Below are 20,460 nucleotides of genomic sequence, written 5' to 3'. Positions count from 1 at the left end.
AGGGACTTCTGAGACTAACTGATTACGTAAAATTTTATCAACTTCTCCGGTTGTACCAAGCTATATTCAGAAACCCTGTGGTTGATGGACTCTGAATAGTAAGGAAACATTGCAGTCCTGCTAGACACTCATTTCCCAGGCTTCCTCCCAGTAGATGATGAAACTGTGAATGGGGCTCCTGATTTCGTTGCTCCGTGTGATAACTCTGTTCCGGTGAACAGGGAAAGAATTCAGTGGGCAATCAAAAGCTTCGACCCGTTTAATCCCCTGGGCTGGATGGCATTATTCCTGCTGATCTTCAGAAGAATGAAGAAATAGTTATACCATGGATCATTAACATATACAATGCGCGTATCAGATGGACCTATATTCCTACATGGTGGACTATATGTAGAGTAGTCTTCATTCCAAAAGGAGGTAAGGCGACTGATACTAAACCAAAGGATTACAGACCAATTAGTCTTGCTTCCTTATTGCTGAAAACCCTAGAAAGGGTGATTGACGTATATCTGATAATGACCATTCCGACGGAACTCATCTCTAAATCCCAACATGCCTACACCAAGGGCAGATCTGTGGAAACAGCTCTACATTCGTTAGTTGGCTCCATTGAAGAGTCGATATCACATAAGGAGTACTCACTTGTTGCCTTTCTCGATATTGAAGGAGCTTTTAACAATGTCAGGCCCGGCGCCATCCTCTCTGCGATGGAAAAACTTGGGATTGTTCTATGTCTACACCGGTTAGTCGGAAAGATACTCGGCTATAGAGTCATATGTGCTACCCTTGGTGGCATAAGTGTTTCAAAAGTGGCCAATCGTGGAACCCCACAGGGTGGTGTATTATCACCACTTCTGTGGTATCTGGCTATGAATAAACTGTTGGTCAGGATGGACAACAGAAGGATTAAAACAGTCGCGTATGCGGACGATGTTGCAGTATTTCCCAACAAACCAAAAGGCTTTAAAAATCGTTTGTAACAAACTTACTACCATAAGCGTTACGTTTGCAAAACTGTTATGATAATTATTGTAAAAGGCTTGTTAATAATTATTTTGTCAAGAAAATTGAACCCTTGTGATAATATTTCTAGTTGAAACTTACAACAAGTTTAGAAGCGCAATTATAAAATAAGCTTACTGGAAAATAGTTTTTGAAACATGATTAAAGTAAGCTTATTTTTGTAACATTTTTATAAGCTTATAAATTCAATTAAAATAATTCTTTTTTAATTATATATATTTTAATTTTTAATTATTTTTTTCATGTTTTTCATATTTATATGTATAAAACTTATAATACTTAGAAGTAAAATTAAAAATATTCTTAAAAATATAAATATAAAAATATAAAAAGCAAACAAACAAAATTCATGAAAATAGTAAGATATAGCAAAACTAGTAAACAATTTACATATAACTTTAATTCTCTACAATTTTAGACTTTTCCTTATATTTAGTTTTGCATATTTGTCTATTTTTGGCAAATTGGAAAAATGATTTTGTACATTTTATAAACTCGTCTTCACCCAATCCAATAGAAATTGCGGCATCTATAAAATTAAAAAAACGAATGCATTAATAAATGTATACATACTATATATATATAGTATATTACTTCTTATGGCTTTTGATGTACTCAGGCTACGCACACTCTTTTTTTCCTCTGTTCCTTTCCAGCATAGCTTTTCCGCTAGTTCATCTACTAATAATTTCCGCCAACAGTTTTTGATGAAGTTTGGAGTCTTTGCTACAGTTTGTAGCTCTTTTACCTTTGAATATAAAATAAATTAACATAAGAGAAGAACAACAAAATATATTTTTATTTTAACTTACAAATGAATCCGAAAAGTCTTTGTCATCTTGTAACTGTTTTTCAAAATTTAAAAAATCGTCCATTACTTTATACGGGGTTTCAGGTATCACTAACTTTACTGATGATTTCTCTTCCTTTAATTGCTTAATTTCATTACGAAGGTAATTTATCTCTTTTCGCAATAAAGTCACCTCATTTGTAAGCCTTACTAATATCGGTTCAATTGTCTTTGAAATTTTTGCCGCCATTTCTAAAAATAAAAATATAATCAACTTTTATTATATAATACAATATATCATCAAATATTTACCATCAACAGCTACAGGCTGTATTACATTCGCATCTTCAGATAGCGAACTATTAAGTACTGTTTGGAGTGTAGTGAAATTGCGTGCGTTTTGGAACATATTATTGAAATTTACATTATTGTCTTCCGCCATAATGTATAACTGGAAAAAACCCAAATTCATTATTTTTATTTCTTAAGGCACATATTTTAGTGACATCTTTCAAACAATGTTCGTAGGTTTCTAATGAAATTGTTAACTCTGTTGTTTCCCAAATGTTGAGAAGAGATCTCAGATTCAAAACTCGATGTTCAATGACTTTATTAATATCATGATTGCTTATTGATGAAACTTGGAAAATATTATTTCCAACTTTATAATAATTGTTTGGATGAGCTGCTGACAAAATTAGATTTATTTTTTTTGGTATAATATCTTTGTATGAGTTGTTGATACTTTGCTCCACAAGTCGATTATATAGTTGTGCCGTTATATTATTTGTTTTCTTTAGAAGTCTTTTCAATATTCCCAGTTTATTTTCAAATTTAAATGCGCTAAAAGTTTCACATGATCCATAATGTAAACAATCACTAGCAATGTAAGACAATGAAAATTGTAAGTGGAAATAGAATCATCATAATTGTCAGGCATTGTCTTCAGAAAATTCTTAAGCAATGCATCAGCGCACTTATTGTTTGATATGCATTGTACTGAGTCCAATAAAATTCTCAAGGAAAAACTCAGTTGCAGAAAATGCAAATATCGTTTTTCATCTAAAATTCCCTTTAATATAAACGGCCCAACATATAAAAGAAATGTACGAAACTCAGTAGCTTTGTATCGATCAGTCTCATTAACATCTCTTTTACTTCTTCTAAATTCACGTGGAAGTTGTCTTTTTAAAAATAAGAGCAGATCATTTAATTTTAAAATTTTATTTTATCCAAACGATTCCTAAATTTTCATCATTTCGTATTGTGTTGTCTTCATATTTAAACACCATTCGATTATTTATATACTCGCCCTTTTGAGTGCATTTGTGGCAACAACTATAGCCTGTATGAGATTTTATGCCCATAACCAGTGCTCTGGCCGGTGCATCACATATGATAGCGCGACAATTAAATTTATATATTTTATTATCGAATGTAAAATGTTCCTTTATAACTTCGGTTAATTCTTTCACAAAAGGATGTAAAAACTCATTTACATCTTTTGGCTTACAATTTCCACTATATATACCAGCTGTAAGTACTGAATCGGTACCATTAACATTAATTAAAATTGGCCACGTCTGTGAAAGAGAACTTTTGGAAACAGGTAATCCGTCTATGTTTATATTTAAATCAATGGAATTATTTAGAAATGTTGTGCATGATAAAAAATCCGTTAAGCAATCTTTCAGCCCATAATGTACATAATTTCCACCTTCAATTGGAACTATCGGTGCATCCCGTGGAGTTTGTTTTAATGTTCTTGCATCTTTTGGCAAAAAGGGAAAATGTTTTATTAAAATATTCAGCAAATCATTTACAGCTATATTTGTTATAGTATGTATAACGGCCCAAACAGCAATTTCTTTCTTAATATCCATATTATCAATTATGTCAGATTCCACATCTTCTTCAGAACTTGAAACCTCGTTTTCACTTTCACCCAAATTTTCATCACTAAAATTGAAACTAATCTGACTAGAGCTGGCTGGAACTTCACTCGAATCGTTTATTTTATGTTTTTTAACATTTAAAAGCAATTCAACAATTTCTTTTGATTCCTTTCGAAGAATTTAATTTTAATTACCTTTTTTAACACAAATTTTATATTATTTTTAATTTGTAATTTATTAAAATACCACTCTTATACAATTTAATACACTGATTTTGTCAAACAAAAGAAAAAGACTGAAATAAAGAAGAACAATAATAAGAAAATCAAGAAATAAAATAACGGAATCTTTTTAACGAAAACACTTACAAAACTATTACGAGTATAAGTCTTTTATAATCACATTTGTAAATCTTGTTTTTCTTACTTAGTATATAGTAAGTATTATTGCAAATACTATTGTTATACGAAGCGTTTTTGAAGGATTATTTTAAAAGTGTTCATAATTTACAATAAAATAAACCCATCATAAGTATGCTTATGAAATGTTGTAGAAAATTCTTAATTATATGTTATTTCTTAAATTTAGTTACATTTTGATTAAGCCTTGGTTTGTTGGGTTATATCTGTTAAATTTCTGGATACAATATATAGTTGTATGGAATCGGCATTAAGTACACTGAGTAAGTGGAGTACATCGAGTGGACTTAGTGTGAATCCCCAAAAAACGGAATTGGTTCTCTTCACTAGGAGGTATAAGATCGATGACTTTAGACCACCTAGACTGAATGGAATCAGTCTTGAGATCAGGGATAGTGCAAAGTATCTTGGCATCATTCTAGGCAAGAGATTATTCTGGAACTTGAACATTCAGAACAGGATTAATAAGGCCTATGTAGGCATCTACTCCTGCAAAAAGGCGATTGGTACTAACTGGGGTATTATGCCGAAAGGTATCAATTGGATCTTCAAAGCAGTCGTTAAACCCATCTTTATCTATGGAGTATTGGTGTGGTGGCAGGCCTTGGATAATGCTACTCGTCGGAAGGCCGTTGAACGCGTTCGTAGGACTATCGCGATACTGATTACAGGCGCTATAAGGTCTACTTCATCTAAGGCACTTTTTACTATTCTCAACTTTCTACCAGTGGATTTAATGGTTATACAAATGGCTCTCAATTCTGTTGTGAGACTAAATACTGGTTGTTCGTGGTCTGGTAAGGTGCTTGGACACTCTAAGATACTGAATTACCATGGGCACATACACGGTAATGTCGATTACTGCATCGCAAAACCTTGTTTCGATAGGCATTTCCATATTATGATCCCTAATAGGGATTTATGGAACCGCGGACTCTTCCCCCTGCTGATGTCATGCTGATATACACTGATGGCTCTAAAAGGCGAAACAAGGTCGGTGGCTGTTTCTATATTGAGAACTTTGGGATAAAATTCTACTTTAGGCTACCTAACTTCTGTACTGCTCTTCAGGCAGAAATTAATGCTATTAAACGTGCATCCAACTGGCTGAGGTATTATCGAATATCTGGCGATATATGTATATTTACTGACAGCGAATAGCGGGTGTCTTCACGACATCTAGGTTAACCGAGGAATGCCGGGTATACCTAAATGAGATAGCTAAACATGGGTCCCTGGACACGATGGAAATCAGGGTAATTGTATAGCAGATGATTTGGCCAAAAGGGGTGCGATGATGAGTGATGAGGCGATCGACCCCTTTTCTGGTATTTCCCTTGTTAAATGAAAAATGGCTGTTCAGCAGAAACTATATGAGACTGCACAATACAGATGGACTAATGAACCTTCCTGTGCTACTGCTAGATCGACTTGGCCCGTATATGATGCCAACAGGACGAATCTACTTATAGAATACCGTCGTGAGCAAATAAGGCTAACTGTGTCCTTTATTACAGGACACTGTTTAATCGGGACACATGCTAGAAGATTGGGCCTTCGCACAGTGGAAAATTTTGGTCATTTTCGGATCAAAAATCTGTAAATCCAATCATAAAAATCGATTCAAAAAAAAAAAAGTTATGAACGGTTAAAAATACATTTTTGATTTTTTTTTTGAGTTTTTGTATAAAAGTGATATGTTAAGAGGATTAAATGAGGTATTTTTATGTATTTTCGCATTAGTTTTAAATGTATTAACAACTGATATTTGTTAATAGCTATTTAGCTTAGATTTTTTTAGAAAATAGCAACCTTCGGCCCGTAGACTTTTAAGCCCCAATATTTAAAAGGACTAAAGTTTGCATTTTTTTATAAACATGTTCAGCTGTAGTAAAGTTAAAAAAAAAATTTCATTGGTGCATTTGCAAGATACTTACAAGAAATGCTTTCGAAGTTTAAAGTTTATATTTTTTATTTTGGTGATTATTTGAATAAGTTTTTGGTACAAAATAGTTTGATAATTATTATTTACAATGAAATAAATTATTTATTTTATATGTTTTTGTTTTTTTATAAATTATTATATAGTTTATTATATATTATAAGAATATGTATGTGTTTCTATATGTAATATTAAAAGAACTCATGGTAAACAATAAAATATAAGATTTAGTCTCAGTTCAGAATCACTTATAAAATGGGGAAACATGAAAAGTTTTATAGTGTCTTCATGAAAATCTTTTATAAGTTTTACGGGTGGTTTTCTGATGCTCGTCACATATGGATCGGAGGTATAGAGGAGTCTATTAAAAACATCTTCATTAGTGGCAGATCGTGAACACTTTCGAGAATGATGCAAGCGGTATCGTTTGTAATCTTTATTACGTGATTCTTGGGCATCTTCCGACAGTTGCCCAATAGGCAATACTACGAAATGATTTATTATACTTTCTCCATGTATTAAAATCTTGTGGACTGACGATGGCATGTAATACCAATTGTATTTTTGAACATATAATTTTGCCGTTTCCAGTGCATAATCCCCAAATTGTTTAGGGGCTATAGGTAAACCAGACGACAAAGCTTGAAGAATTACGTAAAATCGTTCTATAAGTGTTTCATCTACACCTGTAATATCAGCAGTTAATTTAAAATTAGAAAAAAACCTTCTTGCGGGGTTGCCATCATTGCTGTTGCCACTTGCATGCCGCGGTTTATCGATGTTTAATCCTAGCTCTTCTCGAAAACGTTTTTGTTCACACTGTTTTTTCTCCTTCTTCATTCTTTGATGATCTTCCTTTGTCGCTGACCATTTTTGAAACTGGTAATTATAAGATATATGCAAAATCATTTCCATGCATCTAATCCATGCATGTATTGTAGATAAACCATACTTAAAAGCATTTTCGTTTAGAGGTCTTTCTGCTACTCTCTTCAAGTCATTCATTTGTGTTGGAGTTGCTTTACATATTGTACAAGTTGAGCATGAAGGGGTATTTGTTAAAACTTTAGCTATTTTTCCATCTATCATTGTTAAAAATAGCTCATGTTTAACTTCGACTTGCCGCTCATTTTTAACAATTATATATTATAGATGGAACTTTATTTGAGTTTCAATATTCTCCACAACTTCTTTGGTTTTAGCAGGTGTCTCTTTACATAATTCGATCGAGATCGGTCGACAAAATCGTACAGACGATGGAACTGGATTTTGCCAAACTGTATTTCCCGTATCTTCATCTACAAGTTTAATAGGAACTAATGAAGTAATGAAAAGATTAGCATCAGAAATTATGTTAGATTCCTCGGGAAATGGTTGTTTATATTCACTTTGTCCGGACGAACCATCACACCCCCATTTACAGTACAGAGTTAATCTTTGAAGATATTTAATTTCCACAGACTCTATCATTACAATCCTGGCTGTTGTGTGATCAAGTAGATCTTGTAAAGATTTTACTTTAGCATAAGTATTTGTAATTTCTATTGATGCTGGGGATGGATAGCAACTTTGTTTTGCTTGCTGAATTTTATAGTATGGTGGAAATACAGGGAATTCTCTTTCCAAAAAAAGATTTCTTAAATACACGTATTGAGCTTTTGTTAAATTTAAATCAATATATACACTCAATGCCTCCAATTCATCGAATACTTGAGTGATTTCACCTTCTTTCAGAATTCTTAGAACCTCTTTCTTTTTGGCTTTTGAGAAAGACCTCAATAGGTCAATAATTTTTGCTTCATCTACTTCACCAATTGACCGCAGTCCTTGAGTATACGCATCATGAAGATGATCTAATCCATTATCTTTACATAAGGTAGTATTTTTTCGTTTTTTTGTTGATTTCGACGATGTCTGATAAGTGCTGCATGGTCTTCCTCGTTTTTGTAAAGAATTTAAGGATTTTCATGTTGCTGGCAAAGTAACAAAAAACTCTGTATTTAACCAATCTTCATTTTTTTCAAGAAACACTTTAATAGTTCTGTTCGCTTTCTGCCAACGATTTTTAAACTTAGGTATTACCGATTTTTGAAATTTGTTTAATATTATTTGTTTGTTTGTTTTCTTCTGACCACTGGTAGTTTTTTCGTAAAAACTTAATAACACTTAACCGATTCCTACCACTTTCAATGTAGGCAAGAATTAATAGGCGCATTGAGCACTTGAAATTATTCATTTTAAATCCGTTTTTTTGTGAAAAATCAAATCGTTTATATCGATTAAAAAGAGATTTTGTTTGAAAAATCACGTAAGTTATTTTCATGTTTAATAAGAAACGCAAAGCTGCCAACATAAAAAAGCTAATAAAATTTAAAATTTTTCTTTTTTTAATTTCTGAGTTGCTCAACATTTTTGCATGCCATTTGTTTATAGGCACGAAATAGCAGCTAGTTTTGATATATATTTTAGATTATAAGTTAAACTTTAATTTTATGTTAAAACTAGATCGGCGGCAAACGGCGCCAACAGTTAAAATCCTAGTCAAAGTTGCGTAGGTAAGCCAAAAAACATTATATATTTCAAATGAATAAATTTCCAATCTGCTAACAATATATACAAAAGTCATAACAAAAATAGAATCTGGACAAGATACCCTTTCCAACAAGGTATAACAATCCTACAAAAAGTAATTCTGAATATTAAAAACACGTAAGCAATGAAAACCAACTAAAATCAAAAAAGTTGATAATTTATTTTTATATATTTCTGAGTTGCTCAACATTTTTGCATGCCATTTGTTTATAGGCATGAACAGGCAGCTAGTTTTGATATATCTTTTAGATAATAAGTTGAACTTTAATTCTATGTTAAAACTAGATCGGCGGCACACGGCGCCAACAGTTAAAATCCTAGTCAAAATTGCGTAGGTAAGCCAAAAAACATTATATATTTCAAATGAATAAATTTCCAATCTGCTAAAAATATATACAAAAGTCATAACAAAAATAGAATCTGGACAGGATACCCTTTCCAACAAGGTATAACAATCTTAAAAAATATAATTATAAATACTAAAAATAAGCCCTTGAATATGGTATAATTTTAACTCCCCAAATCGTTAAAGTCGAAAGTAGTGTGTTCTGTCGCCATTTTCGAATACTTCTGTTGACATAATAACCAAAATTTCTGCAAATTATTATTGCTTGACATCTTAGCTTTACGATGGAACTTGTTTATGGTTAATTTCAAACATTTGCAAAAATTAATTATGAGATGCAAACACCTTATATAATCCACTGTGCTTTGGTACAATGATTACTGTAGAAGCTGTCATAATGAAGAATGCCCGGCTCTTACAAACCTGAGGGAATGCATCCTCGGATTTCCATTCCTATCATGCTTGGACGAGCTATCAAGGATGAATACATATGTATGTATACATATGTATATGGGGAATTTCATGTCAAGTGAACCAACTTTTGAAATCGGTGTCTTCCGATCAGGAGTCTTATTGGATGTAATTCAGACATTTTTCAACAAGATCGGTCAAGAACTCTCTGAGTTAGAGGAGTCAAAATTTTACATTTTGGCCAAACAGGTGTTTTTTCTCATCCATGTAACTTATTACCTATTGTTCTTAGCAAAGTGTCCCAAATAGTTTAGATAGCTATTTCTTCAATATTTCTAAAAAAAACAGATTTTGTTGAAAAATTATTATCAAATAGGTCAAACATTGATGCAAATTTCATCACGGTCGGAAGACATCGATTTCAAAAGTTGGTTCACTTAACATGAAATACCCCATATGTTTAAATTTTTAAAATTTAATTGATGATTTGTTCTATATTTTAAAGATATTATAATGGAGTGATAGATTACTTAATGTCGTCCTTATATCTATATTTTTTAGTTTTTATAAAACTTTAAAACTCAACTAAAAATATGATAATTTGAAATGTGAAACCACATTGTGTACTTTCAAACGTATATGATGTGTTAAAATTTGTTTCGAGTTTTGTTGTGCGGTGTTATCAATAATCCTATTTTTGAAACATTTGTAAACATTAAATTCGGTTTTCTCAATATTTTAATTTTGTGGTTTATCACGTTAAGTTAATACCTTAATTCCCTCCCTTAAATCGCTCAATTCTTAAAAACTAAATTGTTCAATTATAATTAGTTTTACAGTATTACATAAGTATAACAAAAAAATACTTAACTACTTTTTCTATACCATATGAACGAACATTTTTCCCCTCATTCATGAGGAAACTTAAATATTTATTTGCGGTATGCTAACAAATTGATGACGCTATTAGTTATATATGAGAGGGATGCTGACTGACTTTCAGATTTTAAGGGTATGATTTCTTCAAAATATACGGTTTTTAATAAACATAAGAAATGTGGGCACTTACAATAAATGATTATGTGTTACATTTGTTCAGAATGATTTGTATTTTTGCACTTTTACAAATAATAACCATGAAAGGTTAATGAGCCAAATATAATAACTTGTTACTCATGTAATACACACTTCTGGCAATGTACTTTCAAAATATTTAGAAGTGGGTCACGTGGCTAAGATTTATTATCGAACTTTATAAATTAAATAAGAACATGTGAAATTATGACACTCATAAAATAGTCGTACAATGGTATGGTTTATGCTTTTTAAACAATAGATGTAGAGTAATTTAGAAAATCTTAAAACTACCACTTACTCAATAATAAAACTGTGTTACATATACACTTGAAAAATGTCTTAGGGAGGCTAATAGAACTACGTATGTACATCAGAATCTATTAAAAAAGTGTAAAAAGATAACGCTATTTTAGATTATTTCGGTAACGGTTTTTGCTGTTATTGCGGTCTGACTTAAATTTATAATAAAATTTACAAAAATTAAAAATAAACTGACATACAGGTATGTTCTGCAAATCACATTTTATAAAAGTGGTTTGAAATCACATAAAAGGTGTTCTGAGCACATAATTTTGTGATTTTAAAACGTTCAACAAAGTCACTAATGTTTTCAAATCACTTGGTTATTTCTGCGGCTATTGCATGGAAAATATTGAAATAAATTATTTAAATAAATTAAACAATATGTCCTTTATTAATTTTCTTATAGAATTACTTGTTTTATTAAAAAAACACTTAAAATTTAATAAAAATCTAGAGACACCTTTTCTGCTATAAAAAGTTTATTTGCTTTTGTGATTTCTTTTGTGGTTTCAGGTTTGTTTTCAGTTGTCAGCTGTTTATGATTTTCGAAAATACATGGAAGCTTGCCAGACTAAAATGTTTTAATGTTTGTCTAAAATATGTTCAATATCTTTAAATTAATTATAGAATTCGTCATAAAATTTATAATATTTGTTAGATTATATTATAAGTTATCAATATGCGTTAAGTTTTTTGCGCTAATTGGAAAAAAAATGCAACAAAGTTGAAGCAAGTGGTAACCAAAAGCAATTGTGTACTGTGGCAGCTTTGCTGTTTTGTTTTCTTTTTGACATAGTGGTTGAGCTTGCGCCATAGTTTTTGCAAAATTTTTATAAAATGTAATTTCATTCTTTTTAATTCAATTAAAGATATAACAGAAGCTCCAGGCATTTTTTATTTTCACTTTAATATTTCTACAAAATTATTTGCAAAACAAAACATTTAAAATAAACGAATCAGCTGTTTTCTTTTAATTTAATTCTGTGAATTTAAAATCACACCGAAAAATACAATAACAGTGTGATTTACAGAACAGGCACAAATCACATGTGTGATTTTAAAACGGTATGTGATTTGAAATCACGTGGATTACAGAACATACCTGATAAATGGTATTCTATTACATTTAAAATTCTTAAGATAACAATAAACTACAACATGGGTGATTCTGAGATTACGGGTTATTTAGTGAATTTAAATAGGGGACATTTTTTTTTCATTTAATCTTTTTCTTTATTGAAATTTTCTTTTGAGAAATTTACAATAAGTATTAAAATCTTAACCTAAACTAAAGTTGTTATTGCCGCTGCAATGTCCAACATGAGTGCCCGTTAAAATTATTATCTGGCAAGATCCAGTCGTATATGACAGCAACTCCCTGGCAAGCGGATTTGGACGATCCAGTAGTTTTGAAATGTAGTTTAAACTTGAGAGTTTGATCTCCTCGCGTATTATGGGGACATTGAGATCTCTATGGATATTACTATTGCGAATGTACCATGGGGCACCTGTTATTGTCCTTAACAGTGCTGACTGCTTTCTTTGCAATTTTTCAACGTTAGATGAGGAGGCTGTTCCCCATAGCTGAATGCCGTATAGCCATATCGGTTTTATAATTGTTTTGTACAAAAGCACTTTGTATTCCAAGTCTAGAGTAGACCGTGGGCCAATTAGCGAGTACACTTGAACTTAGAGTAAATGTAATGTGAATACATTTTGTTGCATTGACTTTAATAGGGAAAAATAATCCACTCTTTTATTACTTTACAACAATGTTTTAAAGGTTGTTTGCAATCACTAAAATTTTGTTTTTCTAAAATAGTTTTGTTCTTCAAAAAATTGCATACCAAAGTTTATTTTATAGTTCACTTTAATTTTTCTAATCTTTTAAAAGAATTATATGTATGTATATCGATGGCTTAATATAAAAAAGGCGGAACTAAATTTTTTAAAAATGTCGTTTTTTGTTTATTCCGGTAAACAAATGTCAGATGCACCTTGCCTCAAAATTTCAGGAGGATATTATTGCAAATAACAAATTTTTAACGATTTCAAAAAAAGACCTAAGTCAAGTCAAAGAATTTTTGAAAGAAAAAGCCCTAACTCATTTTTTTTGTTTTGTTTGATTGGTTATCATTTTTTACAAGTATCAAATTCGATTCTGAATCGGATTTTTTCACCTATTATAACATAAAGTTGTCCTATCCATTTCTTGCGCAATTATTAAAGGGATCAAACTATTCCATATTTAAACCTAGGAAAAAATGAATTTCTCAACTAAAGACGAGTGCTGCATTTTATAAAACTACATAATTTCACAATATACAATGAAACAAATGGATGTCTAATATCTTCCGTTTTTGCGAAATGTGTTATTAAACACTTGTGGAAGATCCAAACTCTACCAAAACCGCAATTTAATATTCTCTAATGCATTGTTGGCTTTTAGTATGGAAACTCAAATAACGATTGAACAAATATTTTTAATAAGTGGACATACTCAACTGGAATGTCACTCAAGCCATTCCCTTATAGAAAGAAAAATTCAAAATAAGCAAATAAATTTTCCATCACAATTTGTGCAATTAATAAAGGAGGCACGAAAAGTTCCAGCACCCCTACAAGCTAACCATTTGCACAACGACTATGCTTACTATAAAAGTTCATGAAATGTATGTACTCAAACCTCAATTTCAAAATTTAAGCCGAAGTATTGGTGATCTTACTGTAAATATTCTACGAGCCTTTACGTATGACTCATCAGGATCAATATATTTCAAAACAGACTTCACTGACAGTTACGAATCTCTCCCACATTCACTTTATATGCAGTAAATGGCAATCCCAAACAAACCCAAATACAGGATTTGAAAAGAAGCATATTGTCATCTTTTTTGATAACTGGTTTAATAAGAAATAATTTTTCACAGTTCACTTCTGATTTAATCCTCTTAATTTCATGAATTATTTCCTTTTATTATTTAAACCTGAATTATTATAATAACATTATTTTTTAAAATTATATTTTCAACTCAAATTTTCAGGTTTAAAAAAGCCCTAACTTAATTTTTTATTCATAAATATCAATGAAAAAAGGCGTATATTAGATAACTTCATTAAAATAAAAAAAAATAAATTTTAAATGAGATATAAAATGTGTTGCCTCTTTTTATAAAAAATTGCATTAAATCTTTTTTTTATCTAAAATTTTATGGATTTTATTAAGTTTTTTCCTTCTCCTGTGAAGTAACAAAAAATCGAGTTACGCCTTTTTTATATTAAGCCATCGATATATACATATTTGTAATAAAATTGGTGCAAAATAATAGAACAATATTTAGTGATCTCTTTTATCATGTAATGTGAAAAATCGTTTAAGGGTGCTGTGGCTATATTGGTTAATTGGTTAATTAAGCATTATATGGTATTTGCGGCCTGGGTTATATTCCCAGCCGCTGCCAATCAACAACATCAGTTTATAATAATTATTAGTTTGCTAATAACTAATATTTATCAAAGCGCCCTCCTTCGGTGGTATAACATTAAAATCAGTGTTTAAAAAACTATACTACAAATAGCAGTAGCAACCAAAAAACACATGTAGTCTAGTTAAAAAATTAATAAAAACCAGAGATCGAAAATAACTCGCCCATTGAGCAAAAAACCCAAATTGTGATTTATATTTTTGTGATAAAAATAAATCACTGAAAAAATAAATCACTGAACATACCTGTTCTGCAAATCACATTTCATAAAAGTGGTTTGAAATCACATAAAAGGTGTTCTGTGCACATAATTTTGTGATTTTAAAACGTTCAGTAAATTCACTAATGTTTTCAAATCACTTGGTCATTTCTGCGGCTATTACATGGAAAAATATATTACTTAAATAAATTAAACAATATGTCCTTTATTAATTTTCTTATAGAAGACAGAGACAGCTTTTCTGCTGTAACAAGTTTATTTGCTTTTGTGATTTCAGGTTTGTTTTAAGTTGTCAGCTGTTTATTATTTTCGAAAATATATGGAAGCTTGCCAGACTAAAATTTTTTAATGGTTGTCTAAAATATGTTCAATATCTTTAAATTAATTGTAGAATTCATCATAAAATTTATAATATTTGTTAGATTATATTATAAGTTATCAATATGTGTTAAGTTTTTTGCGCTAATTGGAAAAAAACTGCAACAAAGTTGAAGCAAGTGGTAACCAAAAGCAATTGTGTACTGTGGCAGCTTTGCTGTTTAGTTTTCTTTTTGTCATACAGGTATGTTCTGTAATCCACGTGATTTCAAATCACATGCCGTTTTAAAATCACACGTGTGATTTGTGCCTGTTCTGTAAATCACACCGTTAATGAATTTTTCGGTGTGATTTGAAATTTTCGAAAGCACAAGAAAACAGCTGATTCGTTTATTTTAAATGTTTTGTTTTGCAAATAATTTTGTAGAAATATTAAAGTGAAAATAAAAAAATGCCTGGAGCTTCTGTTATATCTTTAATGGAATTAAAAAGAATGGAATTACATTTTATAAAAATTTTGCAAAAACTATGGCGCAAGCTCAACCACTATGTCAAAAAGAAAACAGAACAGCAAAGCTGCCACAGTACACAATGGCTTTTGGTTACCACTTGCTTCAACTTTGTTGCAGTTTTTTTTCCAATTAGCGCAAAAAACATAACGCATATTGATAACTTATAATATAATGTAACAAATATTATAAATTTTATGCTGAATTCTATAATTAATTTAAAGATATTGAACATATTTTAGACAACCATTAAAAAATTTTAGTCTGGCAAGCTTCCATGTATTTTCGAAAATCATAAACAGCTGACAACTGAAAACAAACCTGAAATCACAAAAGAAATCACACAAGCAAAAAAACTTTTTACAACAGAATAGGTGTCTCTAGATTTTTATTAAATTTTAAGTGTTTTTTTTAATAAAACAAGTAATTCTATAAGAAAATTAATAAAGGACATATTGTTTAATATACTTAAGTAATTTATTTTAATATTTTCCATGTAGTAGCCGCAGAACTAACCAAGTGATTTGAAAACATTAGTGACTTTGCTGAACGTTTTAAAATCACAAAATTATGTGCACAGAACACCTTTTATGTGATTTCAAACCACTTTTATAAAATGTGATTTGCAGAACATACCTGATAGTGGATGAGCTTGTTTTTGCAAAATTTTTATAAAATGTAATTCCATTCTTTTTAATTCCATTAAAGATATAACAGAAGCTCCAGGCATTTTTTATTTTCACTTTAATATTTCTAAAAAATTATTTGAAAAACAAAACATTTAATATAAACAAATCAGATATTTTCTTGTGCTTTCGAAAATTTAAAATCACACCGAAAAATACAATAACGGTGTGATTTACAGAACAGGCACAAATCACAAGTGTGATTTAAAACGGCATGTGATTTGAAATCACGTGGATTACAGAACAGGCCTGAATATAAATTTTTGGCTGAAGATTTTTATTTTTGACTACTTCTAATGGTACCTCAACTGCTATTTCTATTACTACTAAATTTTAAAAGTAGCAGAATAGAAAACAAATGACTTGCTACTTTAAAACTTTTTCTTTTTTAAGGTAGCAATACAAAACAAATTACTCTGCTACTTTTAGATTTGTCATTTATTGCTACTACAACTACTGCTACTAAAATGTGAAGGTAGCAGTAGTAGTAGTAATTGATTGACTCCGATTTTTTATCAGAGACCGAAAATAACGGGTTCACTTTCATTTCAATGGTAAAATCTCATTCGCAGCCATTTAAAAATATTTTTTTGTGATAAATATATCACTGAGAGAGTGATTTATTCGAGAACATTTTAGGTTTGGGGTTGAGAGAAAACAGAAAAGAAACAAACACAAATAATCTGGATGAATGATTTATAATTTATTTTCGTAAAGGTCAGCTTGTGACTTTTATTTGCGAACATGAAAAATAAATCGCAAAAATGCATTTGATGCAAATCAACGCTTAAATATATAAAATTTATCAAAAGATTAATAACAATTTAAAAAAATTCTCATTTCTGTTACTCAGACTTCATTACTTCATACTTATCATATTATTTCCATAATTTTGTTCGACTCAATTTCTAAAATGGGTTTGCATGTGCTTTCGAGCGGCCAACCTACTTACTGGCCTACTGACCCACGAAAAATACCGGATGTTATTGATTTTAGCGTGATGAAAAATATCCCTAGAGAAATGATTCAAATTGAATCCTCACTGGAACTATCTTCAGATCACTCACCCACTATTATTACTTTATTGAGCCCCCTAGAAATTGTATCCCCGACTGGTAATTTAGCAAAGCCAGGCACAAGAATAAATTGGCTCAAATATAAAAAATACCTCAGTACACATTGCTCGGAAAACATACCGCTAAGAACACCAGAAAACATCGATCACTCTCTTATCAATTTCGATAAAAATCTCAGAATGGCTGCTCAACATGCTACCCAAACACCCCGACAATTCAGATATAATAGAATTAATTCTGCAGATGTCGAACGGCTCTTAAATGAAAAAAGAAGATTTCGAAGAGATTGGCAATTGCACAGATCCCCCCAACTAAAATCGAAGCTTAAAGATTGTATAAAAAGACTTAAAAAGCTCTTGGAATTTCGAAAAATGGAATCATTGAATAAATATTTAGAAAGCCTGGACGCAACCCCGCAATCGGATTACTCATTATGGCGAGCAACAAAAAATCTTAAAAGACCCGTTATATGTAAGTCCCCCTTGCGAAATTCAAGTGGTGGATGGGCAAGAAATGATACTGAAAAAGGGAATCTGTTTGTTAATCACTTAAAAAAAGTATTTACACCGAACACATCAAACGAAGCAATTGAGTTGCCACCTGTTGCACCCTATTTTGCAGCAGCCGTACCCCTACGTTTTGAGATTCGAGAGATCGAAAATGCTATTGCTGATTTAAATCCCAAGAAAGCGCCTGGTATGGATAAGATCAGCAACAAGATGCTTATGGAGCTACCCCGGATAGCAATAAAAATAATTCTTTTTATTTTTAATGCTATATTACGACTTGAATATTATCCTCCAGAATGGAAGGTTTCACTGGTTACCATGATACCCAAGCCGGGAAAAGATCACACAAAAGTAGAATCATACAGACCCATCAGCCTATTGTCTAATATATCAAAGCTATTTGAGAAGATACTTATGAACAAGTTGTACCCGATGTTAACTGAAAACAATTGTATTCCGAATCATCAATTTGGATTTAGAAGAAAACACAGTACTATCGAACAAACCCATAGACTTGTAAATATGGTGAGAACAGCGTTTGAAGAAAAGAAATACTGTTCTGCACTCTTCATCGACATCTCTCAAGCGTTTGATAAGGTATGGCATGCTGGATTAATATACAAATTGAGTCAAAATTTACCGGCAAACACACATAAGCTGTTGGAAAGCTATTTAACTGGTCGAACATTTAAGGTTAAAGAGGGAAACTTTTTAAGTACTGCACAACCCATTGAAGCTGGAGTCCCCCAAGGCAGTATCCTGGGACCTTTTTTATATTTGATGTATTCGTCTGATATGCCAACTAACAATCGCACTCATACATCAACATTTGCTGATGATACTGCTATTCTAAGCATTCATGAAAACCCTCAAGAAGCGTCTCGTCACTTACAAAACCACATATTTGAATTAGAAAAATGGTTAAAACAATGGAAAATTAAAGTCAACGAGCAAAAATGTACACACATTACATTTACATTGCGTAGAGAATCATGCCCCCCTATTCATATCAATAACCAAACAATAATTCAACAATCGGAAGTGAAATACCTCGGAATACATCTCGATAGTCGCCTTACATGGAAAAGTCATATAGATGCAAAGTTGACTCAAATGAAATTGAAATCAATTCAAATTAATTGGTTTATTGGCAGAAACTCCACGCTTAGTTTAGATTGTAAACTTCTACTTTATAACATGATCATAAAACCGATATGGTGTTATGGCATACAGTTATGGGGCACGGCCTCAGCGTCAAATGTAGAAAAGATCCAAAGACGCCAAAACAAGTTTCTAAGAATGATCACAGTTGCCCCCTGGTATATCAAAAACGCGAATATACACAAAGATCTAAACGTGCCCATTGTAAAAACTGAAATCTCGAAAAACGTACAAAAATATTTAAAAAAAACTTGAAGTTCACCCAAACCCGCTGGCCCGCAACATATTAGATAACCGTGGCCACACTCGATTAAGAAGGAGGGACACAGCAGACCTAATCTAGAAGGAAGAATGCCAATTTAACCAAAACAACCATGAACACAAAATTTTTTCGTCCGGCACTGGCTGGACTAATTAAATAATAATATTAGATATAAGATTTGAACCACTTATTGTTAGTTCATTAAATAATGAAGATACAATAAATAAATGATGAAAAAAAAAAAAAAAAAAAATTTCCATAATTTGTTAGAAATTACTAACAATATGTTATTGTATGTAAATAAAAGAGAAAGTAACAGTTATTAAGAAGAAGAACAAATGAATTGTTTATCTCACACCAAACCATTAAAAAACAACAAAAACTAATAAAGGTCATACCAAACCATTTAAATAAAAATCATTTTATCAGGCCTGTTCTGTAATCCACGTAATTTCAAATCACATTCCGTTTTAAAATCACACGTGTGATTTGTGCCTGTTCTGTAAATCCCACCGGTATTGCATTTTTCGGTGTGATTTTAAATTTTCGAAAGCACAAGAAAACTGCTGATTCGTTTGTTTTAAATGTTTTGTTTTGCAAATAATTTTGTAGAAATATTAAAGTGAAAATAAAAAATTCCTGGAGCTTCTGTTATATCTTTAATAGTATTAAAAAGAATGGAATTACATTTTATAAAAATTTTGCAAAAACTATGGCGCAAGCTCAACCAACCACTATCAGGCCTGTTCTGTAATCCACGTGATTTCAAACCACATGCCGTTTTAAAATCACACGTGTGATTTGTGCTTGTTCTGTAAATCACACCGTTATTGTGATTTGAAATTTTCGAAAGTACAAGAAAACAGCTGATTCGTTTATTTTAAATGTTTTTTTTTGAAAATAATTTTGTAGAAATATTAAAGTGAAAATAAAAAAAATGCCTTCAGCTTCTGTTATATATTTAGTGGAATTAAAAACAATGGAATGACATTTTATAAAAATTTTGCAAAAACTATGGCGCAAGCTCAACCACTATGTCAAAAAGAAAACAAAACAGCAAAGCTGCCACAGTACACAATTGCTTTTGGTTACCACTTGCTTCAATTTTGTTGCAGTTTTTTTTCAATTAGCGCAAAAAACTTAACGCATATTATAATATAATCTAACAAATATTATAAATTCTATGACGAATTCTATAATTAATTTAAAGATATTGAACATATTTTAGACAAACATTAAAAAATTTTAGTCTGGCAAGCTTCCATGTATTTTCGAAAATCATAAACATAAAACTGATCATAAAACTGAAAACAAACCTGAAACCACAAAAGAAATCACAAAGCAAATAAACTTTTTACAGCAGAAAAGGTGTCTCTAGATTTTTATTAAATTTTAACGGTATAATTCATAATAAAATCTTATTGTAGATTTAAAGC

General features: G+C 31.0%; 1 protein-coding gene across 1 annotated transcript; it reads right to left on the bottom strand.

The window, feature by feature from the left end:
- Window positions 1-1,380: 1,380 nt before the first annotated feature.
- Window positions 1,381-2,285, bottom strand: LOC135963182 (uncharacterized). Its single transcript, XM_065514954.1, has 4 exons — window positions 2,126-2,285; window positions 1,836-2,065; window positions 1,618-1,771; window positions 1,381-1,552 (listed from the first exon to the last, which is right to left on the bottom strand). The coding sequence occupies exons 1-4, from the start codon at window positions 2,283-2,285 to the stop codon at window positions 1,422-1,424; spliced, it is 675 nt and encodes a 224-aa protein (XP_065371026.1). The 3' UTR covers window positions 1,381-1,421.
- Window positions 2,286-20,460: the final 18,175 nt, after the last annotated feature.

The sequence above is a fragment of the Calliphora vicina genome, chromosome 1, assembly GCF_958450345.1.
Source record: "Calliphora vicina chromosome 1, idCalVici1.1, whole genome shotgun sequence".
Lineage (NCBI taxonomy): Eukaryota > Metazoa > Arthropoda > Insecta > Diptera > Calliphoridae > Calliphora > Calliphora vicina.
Note: the sequence above shows the minus strand (reverse complement) of the source record. Positions and strands in the feature narration are given on the sequence as shown.

Bases quoted from the DNA above. Each gene is read 5' to 3' on its own strand.
- LOC135963182 (XM_065514954.1), bottom strand. From the start codon at position 2,285: ATGAATTTGGGTTTTTTCCAGTTATACATTATGGCGGAAGACAATAAT. The intron at 1,772-1,835 runs GTAAGTTAAAAT...TTATATTCAAAG, and splicing joins AAGACTTTTCGGATTCATTT to GTAAAAGAGCTACAAACTGT. The intron at 1,553-1,617 runs GTAATATACTAT...TTAATTTTATAG, and splicing joins TACATCAAAAGCCATAAGAA to ATGCCGCAATTTCTATTGGA.